Below are 14,460 nucleotides of genomic sequence, written 5' to 3'. Positions count from 1 at the left end.
AAACATTTAAAATAACAAAACCTTGAATCTTGCGATACAGGCATTTGGAATATCGCGCAAAAACATACATTCAAATTAATCGAAATAAATCAATATATCGCCCAGCCCTAATGCAGACAGGCACATACATACCACCTCCACCCTCAATTCCCTTAGGTACCCTAATTGTGCCTCCTTTTGATTGGAATCCCTTTTTAGGACCCTTTCGTATAACTCTCTTCCTCCATTGTTTACTTACTGTAGTGAAATCAAAATGGCAGCATTTGCGTCAGAGGCCTCCTAAGTGTTTGTTTTCCTAGCTCAAGTGCCCTCTCCAGCCCTCTCCACAGGTGCTCAGCACACCGACGTGCACCGGAACCAACTTCTCTGACATAACAGGCATGGTTTTGAGTGCTAAGCAGGGACATGAACCAAACAATTCATTAGAATGAACTCAAGCATGGCAGCCCCCCAAAATTCCTCAATTTCCAAACTGTGTACTGGTTTTTGATTAGGTTCATTATAAAGTCTTAAGAATTTTGGAAAAGGGAAATTCTCCAAATCTGTTTTCTTTCATGCTCTGGTTATTTGTGTGTGTATGTGTTCGCATAAACTGTGCCATGCCAATTCAGTGAATGTTGCGTCATGTTGTCAGAACAGCACGTAACTATGTGAGTCAGTACTCTCTATTTGCCGACCTTGTGAGAACTCTGTGATGTTAATTTACTGCCTGGATATTTATTTCACAGATGTACAAAAAAGATTGTATCAAACCAATGAAATGCATTCAAACGACCCTATAATTCAGCGCTACTGCCAAGACTTGACATATCAATGTTTGGTAGCAGCAGTGCAGTACTACTTTCACAAATAGAGTTGATTATTTCAACATCACATACATACAGAATATTCACATAGGCCTATATGCTTGTGCATATATTTAAATACTAATGTCAGAGAAGTTCAGACGGGTTCTCATCTGAAGCACATACCAATGCGCGCACACACACACACACACACACACACACATACGTACAGTGGGGGGGGGAAAGTATTTAGTCAGCCAACAATTGTGCAAGTTCTCCCACTTAAAAAGATGAGAGAGGCCTGTAATTTTCATCATAGGTACACGTCAACTATGACAGACAAATTGAGATTTTTTTCTCCAGAAAATCACATTGTAGGATTTTTAATGAATTTATTTGCAAATTATAGTGGAAAATAAGTATTTGGTCACCTACAAACAAGCAAGATTTCTGGCTCTCACAGACCTGTAACTTCTTCTTTAAGAGGCTCCTCTGTCCTCCACTCGTTACCTGTATTAATGGTCAGATGAAACCAAAATAGAACTTTTTGGTAAAAACTCAACTCGTCGTGTTTGGAGGACAAAGAATGCTGAGTTGCATCCAAAGAACACCATACCTACTGTGAAGCATGGGGGTGGAAACATCATGCTTTGGGGCTGTTTTTCTGCAAAGGGACCAGGACGACTGATCCGTGTAAAGGAAAGAATGAATGGGGCCATGTATCGTGAGATTTTGAGTGACCAAATACTTATTTTCCACCATAATTTGCAAATAAATTCATAAAAAATCCTACAATGTGATTTTCTGGAATTTTTTTCTCATTTTGTCTGTCATAGTTGATGTGTACCTATGATGAAAATTACAGGCCTCTCTCATCTTTTTAAGTTGGAGAACTTGCACAATTGGTGGCTGACTAAATACTTTTTTCCCCCACTGTACATACCCCTTGACTTCTTCTACATTTTGTTGTGTTTCAGCCTGAATTCAAAATGGATTAAATATATACAGTACCAGTCAAAAGTTTGGACACGCCTACTCATTCAAGGGTTTTTCTTTATTTTTAATATTTTCTACATTGTAGAATAATAGTGAAGACCTCAAAACTATGAAATAACACATATGGAATCATGTAGGAATCAAAATACATTTTATATTTGAGATTCTTCAAAATAGCCACCTTTTGCCCTGATGACAGCTTTGCACACTCTTGGCTTCACCTGGAATGCTTTTCCAACAGTCTTGAAGGAATTCCCACATATGCTGAGCACTTGTGGGCAGCTTTTCCTTCACTCTGCGTTCCAACTCATCCCAAACCATCTCAATTGGGTTGAGGTCGGGTGATTGTGGAGGCCAGGTCATCTGATGCAGCACTCCATCACACTCCTTCTTGGTCAAATAGCCCGTACACAGCCTGGAGGTGTGTTGGGTCATTGTCCTGTTGAAAAACGAATGATAGTCCCACTAAGCGCAAACCAGATGGGATGGTGTATCGCTGCAGAATGTTTTGGTAGCCATGCTGGTTAAGTGTGCCTTGAATTCTAAATAAATCACAGACAGTGTCTCCAGCAAAGCACCATCACACCTCCTACTCCATGCTTCACGGTGGGAACCACACATGCAGAGATCATCCGTTCACCTACTCTGCCTCTCACAAAGACACAGCGGTTGGAACCAAAAATCTCACATTTGGACTCATCAGACCAAAGGACAAATTTCCACTGGTCTAATGTCCATTGCTCGTGTTTCTTGGCCCAAGCTAGTCTCTTCTTCTTATTGGTGTCCTTTAGTAGTGATTTCTTTGCAGCAATTCGACCATGAAGGCCTGATTCACACAGTCTCCTCTGAACAGTTGATGTTGAGATGTGTCTGTAACTTGAACTCTGTGAAGCATTTATTTGGGCTGCAATCTGAGGTGCAGTTAACTCTAATAAACGTATCCTCTGCAGAAGAGGTAACTCTGGGTCTTCCATTCCTGTGGCGGTCCTCATGAGAGCCAGTTTCATCATAGCGCTTGATGGTTTTTGCGACTGCACTTGAAGAAATGTTGAAAGTTGTTGAAATGTTCCGTATTGACTGACCTTCATGTCTTAAAGTAATGATGGACTGTCGTTTCTCTTTGCTTATTTGAGCTGTTCTTGCCATAATATGGACTTGGTCTTTTACCAAATAGGGCTATCTTCTGTATACCAATCCTACCTTGTCACAACACAACTGATTGGCTCAAATGCATTAAGAAGGAAAAAAATTCCACAAATTAACTTTTAACAAGGCACACCTGTTAATTGAAATGCATTCCAGGTGAGTGTGCAAAGCTGTAATCAAGGCAAAGGGTGTCTACTTTGAAGAATCTAAAATATAATATATATTTTGATTTGTTTAACACTTTGTTGGTTACTACATGATTCCATATGTGTTATTTCATAGTTTTAATGTCTTCACTATTATTCTACAATGTAGAAAATAGTACAAAATTACCCTGGAATGAGTAGGTGTGTCCAAACTGAATATATATATTTTTGTAACCATCTACATATAATACCCCATAATGACAAAGTGAAAACATGTTTTTAATTGATTGAAAATAAAATACAGAAATATCTATTTTTACATAAGTATTCACACCCCTGAGTCAATACTTTGTAGAAGCACCTTTGGCAGCGATTACAGCTGTGAGTCTTTCTGGGTAAGTCTCTAAATGCTGTCCACACCAGGATTGCCAATTATTATTTTCAAAATGATTTAAGTACTGTCAAATTGGTTGTTGATCATTGCTATACAATCATTTTCTCAGGTCTTGCCATAGATGGAAGTCAAAACTGTAACTCGGCCACTCAGGAACGTAAGCAACTCCAATGTAGATTTGGCCTTGTGTTTTAGGTTATTGTCCTGCTGAATGGTGAATTCATCTCCCAGTTTCTGGTGGAAAGCAGACTGAACCAGATTTTCCTCTAGGATTTAGCCTGTGCTTAGCTCCATTCCGTTTCTTTTTTATCCTGAAAAACTCCCCAGTCCTTTAATGATTACAAGCATACCCATAACATGATGCAGCCACCACTATGCTTGAAAATATGGAGAGTGGTACTCAATAGTGTGTTGTATTGGATTTGCCCCAAACATAAAACTTTGTATTCAGGACAAAAAGTGAATTGCTTTGCCACATTTTTTGTTGTATTACTTTATTGCCTTGTTTAAAACAGGATGCATGTTTTGGAATATTTTTATTCTGTGCCGGCTTCCTTGTTTTCACTATGTCGATTAGGTTAGTATTGTGGAGTAAGTACAATGTTGTTGATCCATCCTCCGTTTTTTCCTATCACAGCCATTAAACTTTGTTACTGTTCTAAAGTCACCATTGGCCTCATGGTGAAATGCCTGAGCGGTTTCCTTCCTCTCCGGCAACTGAATTAGGAAGGATGCCTGTATCTTTGTAGTGACTGGCTGTATTGATACACCATCCAAAGTGTAATTAATAACTTCAACATGCTCAAAGGACATTCAATGTCTGCTTTTGAATTTACCAATAGGTGCCCTTCTTAGCGAGGTATTGAAAAGGCTCCCTGGTCTTTGTAGTCGAATCTGTGTTTGAAATTCACTGCTCAACTGAGGAACCTAACAGATAATTGTATGTGTGGGGTATAGAGATGAGGTAGTCATTCAAAAATAATTTTAAACACTATTATTGCACACAGAGTGAGTCCATGCAACTTATTCTATGACTTGTTAACTACATTTTTACTCCTGAACTTATTAAGGCTTGCCATAACAAAGGGGTTGAATACTTATTGACTCAAGACATTTCAGCTTTTTCAGAATGTTTTGTTAATTTGTAAATATTTCTAAAAACATAATTCTACTATTCTTCTGGGTTATTGTGTGTAGGCCAGTGACAATCTCAATTTAATCCATTTTAAATTCAGGCTATAACACAACAAAATGTGGAAATACTTTCTGACGGCACTGTATACGTGCCGTAAAGGGGCAATCAGCTTGCATTTCATGTGGAAAGTGTGCATATTTGAAAAGGACAAATTCTTACCACTGGCATAAATGAAAGGTATATATTTCCATGTTTTATAAGGCATAGCTAATCACATGAATTGGCTGTATATTGCCGTTTTACAGGTTAACTAATGCTAAGCCTACAGTATATAGGCTAGATCTCAGACGGATCAAAGGGCCATCTATAGGTTCTCTCAGGTCATTTCTTCCAGAAATGAACCATGTTAACTATATTCAAAGCTTTTAGGATTAACATGATGCATGGTTACTGTGTCTGCTATTATTTGATTAATAGCTCATACCCTACAAAACAAACAGATCTGTCATTCCCACTGCTAGATTCTGTACACCATCATCTGTCCTATGGCCATGGGGGGTGGTCATGAAAATGACATTGAAGTGAAAAACTGAATCGTGTAGGAATTCCTTCTTTTGAAAATATGTGTGAGTCATACCCACTTTGCTGCCAGATCTGTCGTTTGCCATGACAGCGTTATCCAAGCACAAACAGATCTGGCAACAAGGCTACTGTCTTATCTGTTTGACCGAACTCAGACATAACTTTGTGACCCTCTGCCCCCCAGGGAGGAGGATGAGTTTTCAGAGCTGCGTTCAGAGCTCAGCCACAGCCAGCAGGAGGTCAACGAGGACGGACACAGCCTGGACCAGGACGGGGCGTCCGTCTCACTGCCTGAAAACCACTCCACCCTGGTGACAGCCGACATGGGTAAGGAAGGACCCAATGTGCCTGTCCTGCTTGACTGTATATCAAGTTAAGCTAAACCCATGTACAATCGACTCCTGATAACAGCACGTTAGTTAAGTGCAAACTCTGTTTAAGAGCAGTGAAGTTCACCCAGACCCGATTGCATTCTTTTAACTTGCTCCAAATATCTTCATACTCCGGTTTAGAGGACACATTCACAACAGTCACAAGCCATTGCATTGATCAGGAGTTGGTTCTACACAACCAGTAGAATGAATGCACACTATATATACAAAAGTATGTGGACACCCCTTCAAATTAGTGGATTCGGCTATTTCAGCCACACCCGTTGCTGACAGGTGTATAAAATCGAGCACACAGCCATGCAATCTCCATAGACAAACATTGGCAGTAGAATGGCCTTACTGAAGAGCTCAGTGACTTTCAACGTGGCACCATCATAGGATGCCACCTTTCCAACAAGTGAGTTTGTCAAATTTCTGCCCTGCTAGAGCTGCCCCGGTCAACTATAAGTGCTGTTATTGTGAAGTGGAAACATCTAGGAGCAACAATGGCTCAGCTGCGAAGTGGTAGGCCACACAAGCTCACAGAACGGGACCGCCAAGTGCTGAAGCGCCTAGCACGTAAAAATTGTCTGTCCTCGGTTGCAACACTCACTACCGAGTTCCAAACTGCCTCTGGAAGCAACGTCAGCACAAGATCTGTTCGTTGGAAGCTTCACGAAATGGGTTTCCATGGCCGAGCAGCCGCACACAAGCCTAAGATCACCATGCACAATGCCAAGCGTCGGCTGGAATGATATAAAGCTCGCCGCCATTGGACTCTGGAGCAGTGGAAACGTGTTCTCTGGATTGATGAATCACGCTTCACCATCTGGCAGTCCGACGGACGAATCTGGGTTTGGCAGATGCCAGGAGAACGCTACCTGTCCGAATGCATAGTGCCAACTGTAAAGTTTGGTAGAGGAGGAATAATGGTCTGGGGCTGTTTTTCATGGTTCGGGCTAGCCTCCTTAGTTCCAGTGAAGGGAAATCTTAATGCTACAGCATACAATTACATTCTAGACGATTCTCTGCTTTCAACTTTGTGGCAACAGTTTGGGGAAGGCCCTTCCCTGTTTCAGCATGACACTGCCTCCGTGCACAAAGCGAAGTCCATACAGAAATGGTTTGCGAGATCGGTGTGGAAGAACTTGATTGGCCTGCACAGAGCCCTGACCTCAACCCCATCGAACACCTTTGGGATGAGTTGGAACGCCGACTGCGAGCCAGGCCTAATCTCCAAACATCAGTGCCCGACCTCACTAATGCGCTTGTGGCTGAATGGAAGCAAGTCCCTGCAGCAATGTTCCAACATCTAGTGGAAAGCTTTCCCAGAAGAGTGGAGGCTGTTATAGCAGCAAATGGGTGACCAACTCCATATTAAGCTGCCAGAGCTCGTGGGGACATTGCTTACATCCGCTATGACAGGCTCATTGTCCACCCTCCCTCCCAGAAGCCTGGAAGGGATGAGAGAGCCAAGCCTATGGGTTCGTAGCTTCAACCCCGCAGCACACACACACACCAATTGATTAATGGACTGCTGAATGTATATTTCTTTGCTTTGTTTGCTCTTTTCAGTATTATGTTTATCTCTGATAAGCTACCCAGGAAAGTGCTGAAAATAGCCCATGTTAATATATGTAGCCTTAGAAATATGGTTCATGAAAACAATAACTTGCTAACGTCAGATAACATTCATATATTAGCCATTTCTGAGACTCACTTAGATAATTCATTTGATGATACAGCAGTAGCAATACAAGAAATAACATCTATAGAAGAGACAGAAATGCTTATGGGGGAGGTGTTGCTGTATATATTCAGAGTCATATCCCTGTAATGCTTAGAGAAGATCTTATGTCAAGTGTTATTGAAGTGTTGTGATTGCAGGTTCACTTGCCACATCTAAAGCCTTTTCTTTTGGGGTGTTACTATAGGCCACCAAGTGCAAACAGTCAGTATCTAAATAATATGTATGAAATGCTTGATAGTGTATGTGATGTAAACAGAGAGGTCTACTTTCTTGGGGACCTGAATATTGACTGGTTTTCATCAAGCTGTCCGCTCAAGAGGAAGCTTCTTACTTTAACCAGTGCCTGTAATCTGGTTCAGGTTATTAATCAACCTACCAGGGTGTTTACAAACACTACAGGAACAAGATCATCCACTTGTATCGATCACATTTTTACTAATACTGTAGAACTTTGTTCTAAAGCTGTATCCGTACCCATTGGATACAGTGATCACAATATAGTGGCTATATCCAGGAAAGCCAAAGTTCCAACAGCTGGGCCTAAAATAGTGTATAAGAGATCATACAAAAGATTTTGCTGGTACTCATATGTGGATGATGTAAATAATATTTGTTGGTCTGATGTGATTAATAAGGAGCATCCAGACGAATTGATGAAATTGCTTCTTCCAATTATTGATAAACATGCACCTGTTAGGAAACTGACTGTTAGAACTGTTAATGCTCCATGGATTGATGAGGAATTAAAAAACTGTTTGGTTGAAAGAGATGGGGCAAAAGGAGTGGCTAATAAGTCTGGCTGCACATCTGACTGGCTGACTTACTGCAAATTTGAGAAATTATGTGACTAAACTCAACAAAAAAGAAGAAGAAAACTGTATTATGAAGCCAAGATCAATTATATAAAGAATGATGGAAACAAAACTTTGGAGTACTTTAAATGAAATTATGGGCAGAAAGACCAAATCAAATCCATCTTTCATCGAATCAGATGGCTATTTTAATGATTACTTCATTAGCAAAGTGGGCAAACTTAGGCAAGAAATGCCAACAATGAACAGTGAGCCTGCATAAAACAACAAATAATTAAAGAAAATCATTGCAAGTTTGAATTTTGTAAAGTTAGTGTTCATTGATTATCGATCAATAATGACAAACCTCCTGGCATTGACAATTTAGATGGAAAGCTACTGAGAATGGTAGCTGACTCTATAGACACTCCTATCTGTCATATCTTTAATCTGAGCCTAGAGGAAAGTCTTTGTCCTCAGGCCTGGAGGGAAGCCAAAGGAATTCCGCTACCCAAGAATGGTAAAGCGGCCTTTACTGGTTCTAACAGCAGACCTATAAGCTTGCTCCCAGCTCTTAGCAAACTGTTGAAAAAATTGTGTTTTACCAAATACAATGCTATTTTTCTGTAAACAAATTAATAACAGACTTTCAGCATGCTTATAGGGAAGGGCACTCAACATGTACTGCACTGACCCAAATGACTGATGATTGGTTGAAAGAAATTGATAATAAGATGATTGTGGGAGCTGTACTGTTAGATTTCAGTTCAACCTTTGATATTATTGACCATAACCTGTTGTTGAAAAAACATATGTTATGGCTTTTCAACCGCTGCCATATCGTGGATTCAGAGCTATCTGTCTAATAGAACTCAAAGGATTTTATTTAATGGAAGCTTCACTAATGTCGAACATGTAAAGTGTGGTGTACCACAGGGCAGCTCTCTAGGCCCTCTTCTCGTTTCTATTTTTTACCAATGACCTGCCACTGGCATTAACCAAAGCATGTGTGTCCATGTATGCTGATGATTCAACACTATACGCATCAGCAACCACAGCTAATGAAGTCACTGAAACCCTTAACAAAGAGTTGCAGTCTGGTAATGAATGGTGTGGCTATTGAACAAGTTGAGGAGACTAAATTACTTGGCGTTACCTTAGATTGTAAATGATCATGGTCAAAACATAAAGAGATGCTCTGCTTTTTTGTCACCACACTCCAAAAAGCAAGTTCTGCAGGCTCTAGTTTTGTCTAATCTTGATTATTGTCCAGTCGTGTGGTCCAGTGCTGCAAGGAAAGACCTAGTTAAGCTGCAGCTGGCCCAAAACAGAGCGGCACGTCTTGCTCTTCATTGTAATCAGAGGGCTGATATAAATACTAAGCATGCCAGTCTCTCTTGGCTAAGTTTTGAGGAGAGACTGACTGAATCACTTATTCTTTTTATAAGAAACATTGTGTTGAAAATCCCAAATTGTTTGCATAGTCAACTTACACACAGCTCTGACACACACACTTACTCCACCAGACATGCCACCAGGGGTCTTTTCACAGCCCCCAAATCCAGAACAAATTCAAGAAAGCGTACAGTATTATATAGAGCCATAATTGCATGGAACTCCGTTCCATCTCATATTGCTCAAATAAACAGTAAACCTGATTTCAAAAAAAATAAATAGAGCAATACCTCACGGCACAACGCCTCTCCCCTATTTGACCTAGATAGTTTGTGTGTATATATTGATATGTAGGCTACGTGTGCCTTTAAAAAATGTTTTATGTAGTTTTGTCCTTGAGCTGTTGTCTATTAATGTTCAGAATTATTTCATGTTTTGTGTGGACCCCAGGAAGAGTAGCTGTTGCTTTTGCAACAGCTAATGGGGATCTTAATCAAATACCAAATACCAAATGCCCATAATTTTGGAATGAGATGTTCGACGAGTAGGTGTCCACATACTCTTGGTCATGTAGTGTTTATGCTCTCACTCTACTCATCTTTGTCACTAATAACTGCTTTGATCAGTAGTTCATTTTAATCATCTCTCCCATAGAGAGACTCGGTTCCCTATCTGTGCATGTCCTCCCTTGATGGATGGCCTGTTACAAACCAATGGCTATAGGGTTGATGGCACCCAATAAACAATTATAGGCTTCTACTGGAGATAGAATGAGGAGCAGTTATGTGCGTGTGTAGGTGTGTGTACGTATGTGTCTCTGACAGAGTGAGTGTGTGTCTGTGTGTGCATGTGTGTGTTTGTGCACTCTCCCACAATGGAAAATTGATTCAGCACTCTGCTGAATCAATTTTCCATTGTGGGAGAGTGCACAAACACACTGTTGGGTCTGTAACAGAATCATTTTGCCCAAACAACACTGCACGGCAGTTCCTTCAAGATGCTATTAATACTCCCCTCTATCAGTGGTGCTGAGAGCACCCAGCAATCACTTGTCAATGGTAAAGAGCTTAATCGGTTTCTCTTATTCATTATCCTCAACGTTTAGCAGAGAGCGAGAATATATATATTTTTCAATCTTCACAGTCCTCTGTCTCTGGCTGTAGCCGGGGCAATCTTATCCCCACACAAACAGGATTTCACCAGTCAGGAAATTGTTTAGGAAACAAATTCAAGTTTTGTTAATCATCACATTCCTTCGCACAATACTAATTGCATTTGCATTGTTGGCAAAACCTGCACTTAAGGGGACACTTGGGGAAATACATCTGCCACTCTCCACATTTTAATTTCCCACACAATGTACCCAGGCAATGTTTGTCGAGGACTGGGACAATAATCATGAGCTTATTTTGGATGCAATATGGCAGCAGATGCTAACCATCGCATTGCATGTCTTTGCTGCTTTGCAGGGATTGTATTAATATGCTAATTTAAATGAGTTTCCGATGAGCGAATTTGATTGCCTCTGGAGATATGAAGTTGTATCGCTTGAGATAAAGAAGTTGACACAGTGAATAAATCAAATCAAATCAAATGTTATTGGCCACATGCGCCGAATACAACAGGTGCAGACATTACAGTGAAATGCTTACTTACAGCCCTTAACCAACAGTGCATTTATTTGTAATAAAAAAGTAGAATTAAACAACAAAGTGTTGAGAAAAAAAGAGCAGAAGTAAAATAAAATAACAGTAGGGAGGCTATATATACAGGGGGGTACCGGTGCAGAGTCAATGTGTGGGGGCACCGGCTAGTGTGCCACTAGAGATCCTGGTTCGAGTCCAGGCTCTGTCGCAGCCGGCCGCGACCGGGAGACCCATGGGCGGCGCACAATTGGTCCAGCGTTGTCCAAGGTAGGGGAGGGTTTGGCCGGCAGGGATGTGGGTTTGTTTCCCACGGGGGGCCAGTATGAAAAAAAATAAAAACAACACTAAAAAACATGTATGTATTCACTAACTGTAAGTCGCTCTGGATAAGACTAAAATGTAAAAATGTAAAATTATACCACCGCCACCAGCCTGTACCGTTGACACCAGGCAGGATGGGTCCCTGGACTTATGCTGCTTACGCCAAATGCAAATAGTCCGGGTAGCCATGATTAGCTGTTCAGGAGTCTTATGGCTTGGGGGTAGAAGCTGTTGAGAAGTCTTTTGGACCTAGACTTGGCACTCCGGTACCGCTTGCCGTGCGGTAGCAGAGAGAACAGTTTATGACTAGGGTGGCTGGAGTCTTTGACAATTTTGAGGGCCTTCCTCTGACACCGCCTGGTATAGAGGTCCTGGATGGCAGGAAGCTTGGCCCCAGTGATGTACTGGGCCATACGCACTACCCTCTGTAGTGCCTTACGGTCGGAGGCCAAGCAGTTGCCATACCAGGTGGTGATGCAACCAGTCAGGATGCTCTCGATGGTGCAGCTGTAGAATTTCTTGAGGATCTGAGGACCCATGCCAAATCTTTTCAGTCTCCTGAGGGGGAATAGGCTTTGTCGTGCCCTCTTCACGACTGTCTTGGTGTGTTTGGACCATGATAGTTTGTTGGTGATGTGGACACCAAGGAACTTGAAGCTCTCAACCTGTTCCACTGCAGCCCCGTCGATGAGAATGGGGGCATGCTCAGTCCTCTTTTTTTTCCTGTAGTCCACAATCATCTCCTTTGTCTTGGTCACGTTGAGGGAGAGGTTGTTATCCTGGCACCACACGGCCAGGTCTCTGACCTCCTCCCTATAGGCTGTCTCATTGTTGTCGGTGTTCATGGCCTACCACTGTTGTGTCGTAGGCAAATTTAATGATGGTGTTGGAGTCGTGCCTGGCCATGCAGTCATGGGTGAACATGGAGTACAGGAGGGGACTGAGCACGCACCCCTGAGGGGCCCCCGTGTTGAGGATCAGTGTGGCAGATGTGTTGTTACCTACCCTTACCACCTGGGGGCGGCCCGTCAGGAAGTCCAGGATCCAGTTGCAGAGGGAGGTGTTTAGTCCCAGGATCCTTAGCTTAGTGATGAGCTTTGAGGGCACTATGGTGTTGAATGCTGAGCTGTAGTCAATGAATAGCATTCTCACGTAGGTGTTCCTCTTGTCCAGGTGGGAAAGGGCAGTGTGGAGTGCAATAGAGATTGCATCATCTGTGGATCTGTTGTGGCGGTATGCAAATTGGAGTGGGTCTAGGGTTTCTGGGATAATGGTGTTGATGTGAGCCATGACCAGCCTTTCAAAGCACTTCATGGCTACAGACGTCAGTGCTACCGTTCGGTAGTCATTTAGGCAGGTTATCTTAGAGTCCTTGGGCACGGGGACTATGGTGGTCTGCTTGAAACATGTTGGTATTACAGACTCAGTCATATAGGGAACTGAAGCTTTGAATGTGATGATGAAGCTTTGGTTGGAGCTAGTTGCTTGCCTTGCAACCCCAGGGTTGTGGGTTTGATTCCTGCAGGTGTTAACTGTAGGTCACTGTGGATATATGTACAGAATTACAATGTTTTCATAAAAAATAATGATCCTGCTTGTATCTTCATCACTGTTGTCTTTCTCTCAGATAGTTATGTGGTGTGTTTTGTATTGTGCTCTCTAAACAGTAGACGTCTGTGATGTGGTTTAATGAGTGTTTTACTAGCCTGCAGCATTCCTCCAGTCAGCCTCGGGCATTCAGTTAAACCATTAGCATTTAGCACATGGCTGGTTATTAATATGGCACTAGCACACAATACATCATCACTATGCTGCCATGCTAACAAGGTCACTTTGCTCATGCAGACTACAGTAGTTGTGTTGTTCTTGGCACATTGAGGTTTGACTATTTTCTCCTAGATCTGTGTACCCTATTATTTCTCCCTGTATCAGTCACACTGGCATTCATTCATCTGATACCAGATCAGTTTATTTGACCCTGGCCCTGGGCTTCCTCCCTGCAGACTACTGCAGTGACCTGAACTCTGTTTTCCTGACATTACATTAGGTTTTTAAACATTGATCTGTTCTTAGACCAGTTAAGTCTGACCCCGGCCCTGTATTTTCGCCATGTAGACAACTGCAGTGACCTAAACTCGGAGCTGCAGCGGGTTCTGACGGGGCTGGAGAGCGTGCTGTGTGGGAGGAAGAAGAGCACATGCAGCCTGTCTGTGGCCGAGGTGGACCGCCAGATAGAGCAGCTGACCACCGCCAGCGAACACTGTGACCTCGCCATCAAGGTAAGACACCAGGAAAAGACTGAGACCCATTTTAGAAAGTCATATTCCTTCCTCATTATAAACACAATTAATTGGGAATAAAGAGTGAAGGATGATTAAGAGTGGACAGAGTGAGAAAATACAACATGCAGGATAGATGAATATAGGTGAACCCAATACTGGTGTGCAAACCTCTCCTATCAAATGCATTCACAGACACTGTAAATAAAAGAGAGTGAGATGAGTTATAATAACACAAACTGTCATATGATGTTGAACTGTCCTGCTGGAAGAATTGAGCCACTTCCAGTAATCAGTCAGTAGGGGTCCTGGGGTGACCCTGGGTTGGACCCAGCAGTAACCAACCGCCTGTCTCGGCCTGGGGGCCGGGGCCTGTGTAAGTCAGACTGATGTCAGCCTAATGTCTCAGACTGATGGGGGCATGATGGTGGTCCCCACGGTGATGACTCAGCTCTGGTAATGGGACCCTGTCTGCCTGGTTGTCTTCTTCGCAGCGATGGGTGGGCCAGCAGTCCTGAGAGGAATTCAGTCTGCTAGCTATTGGTTTCCTCGCAAAATGATTATACAACACACAAACACGCATACACATTGAAAGATGGGAGAATGAGGGGGAGAGATGATGGGGGGGGGGGGGGGGGGGGGGGGAGAGACCTATAGACACAGAAAAATGTGGAGATGGATAGAAATAGAGAAAGGAACCGAGAGAGAGTTGGAAAGGAAGAT

At 42.4% G+C, this 14,460-nt stretch overlaps 1 protein-coding gene across 1 annotated transcript in view; it reads left to right on the top strand.

Moving 5' to 3' along the window:
• LOC311127456 (colorectal mutant cancer protein-like) overlaps positions 1 to 14,460 on the top strand; it is a gene marked incomplete at both ends in the record, with an annotated part of 132,588 nt that overhangs the window by 83,110 nt on the left and 35,018 nt on the right. Inside the window, 2 exons of the mRNA XM_084159292.1 lie at positions 5,369 to 5,511; positions 13,574 to 13,737. Of these exons, the coding sequence (XP_084015418.1) occupies positions 5,369 to 5,511; positions 13,574 to 13,737 (307 nt within the window). The remainder of the gene's footprint in view (positions 1 to 5,368; positions 5,512 to 13,573; positions 13,738 to 14,460) is intronic.

Source organism: Coregonus lavaretus, assembly GCF_964263955.1.
Source record: "Coregonus lavaretus genome assembly, chromosome: 4".
NCBI classification, from domain to species: Eukaryota; Metazoa; Chordata; class Actinopteri; order Salmoniformes; family Salmonidae; genus Coregonus; species Coregonus lavaretus.
The sequence above is the reverse complement of the archived record's forward strand: the minus strand, read 5'-3'. Positions and strand labels throughout refer to the sequence as shown.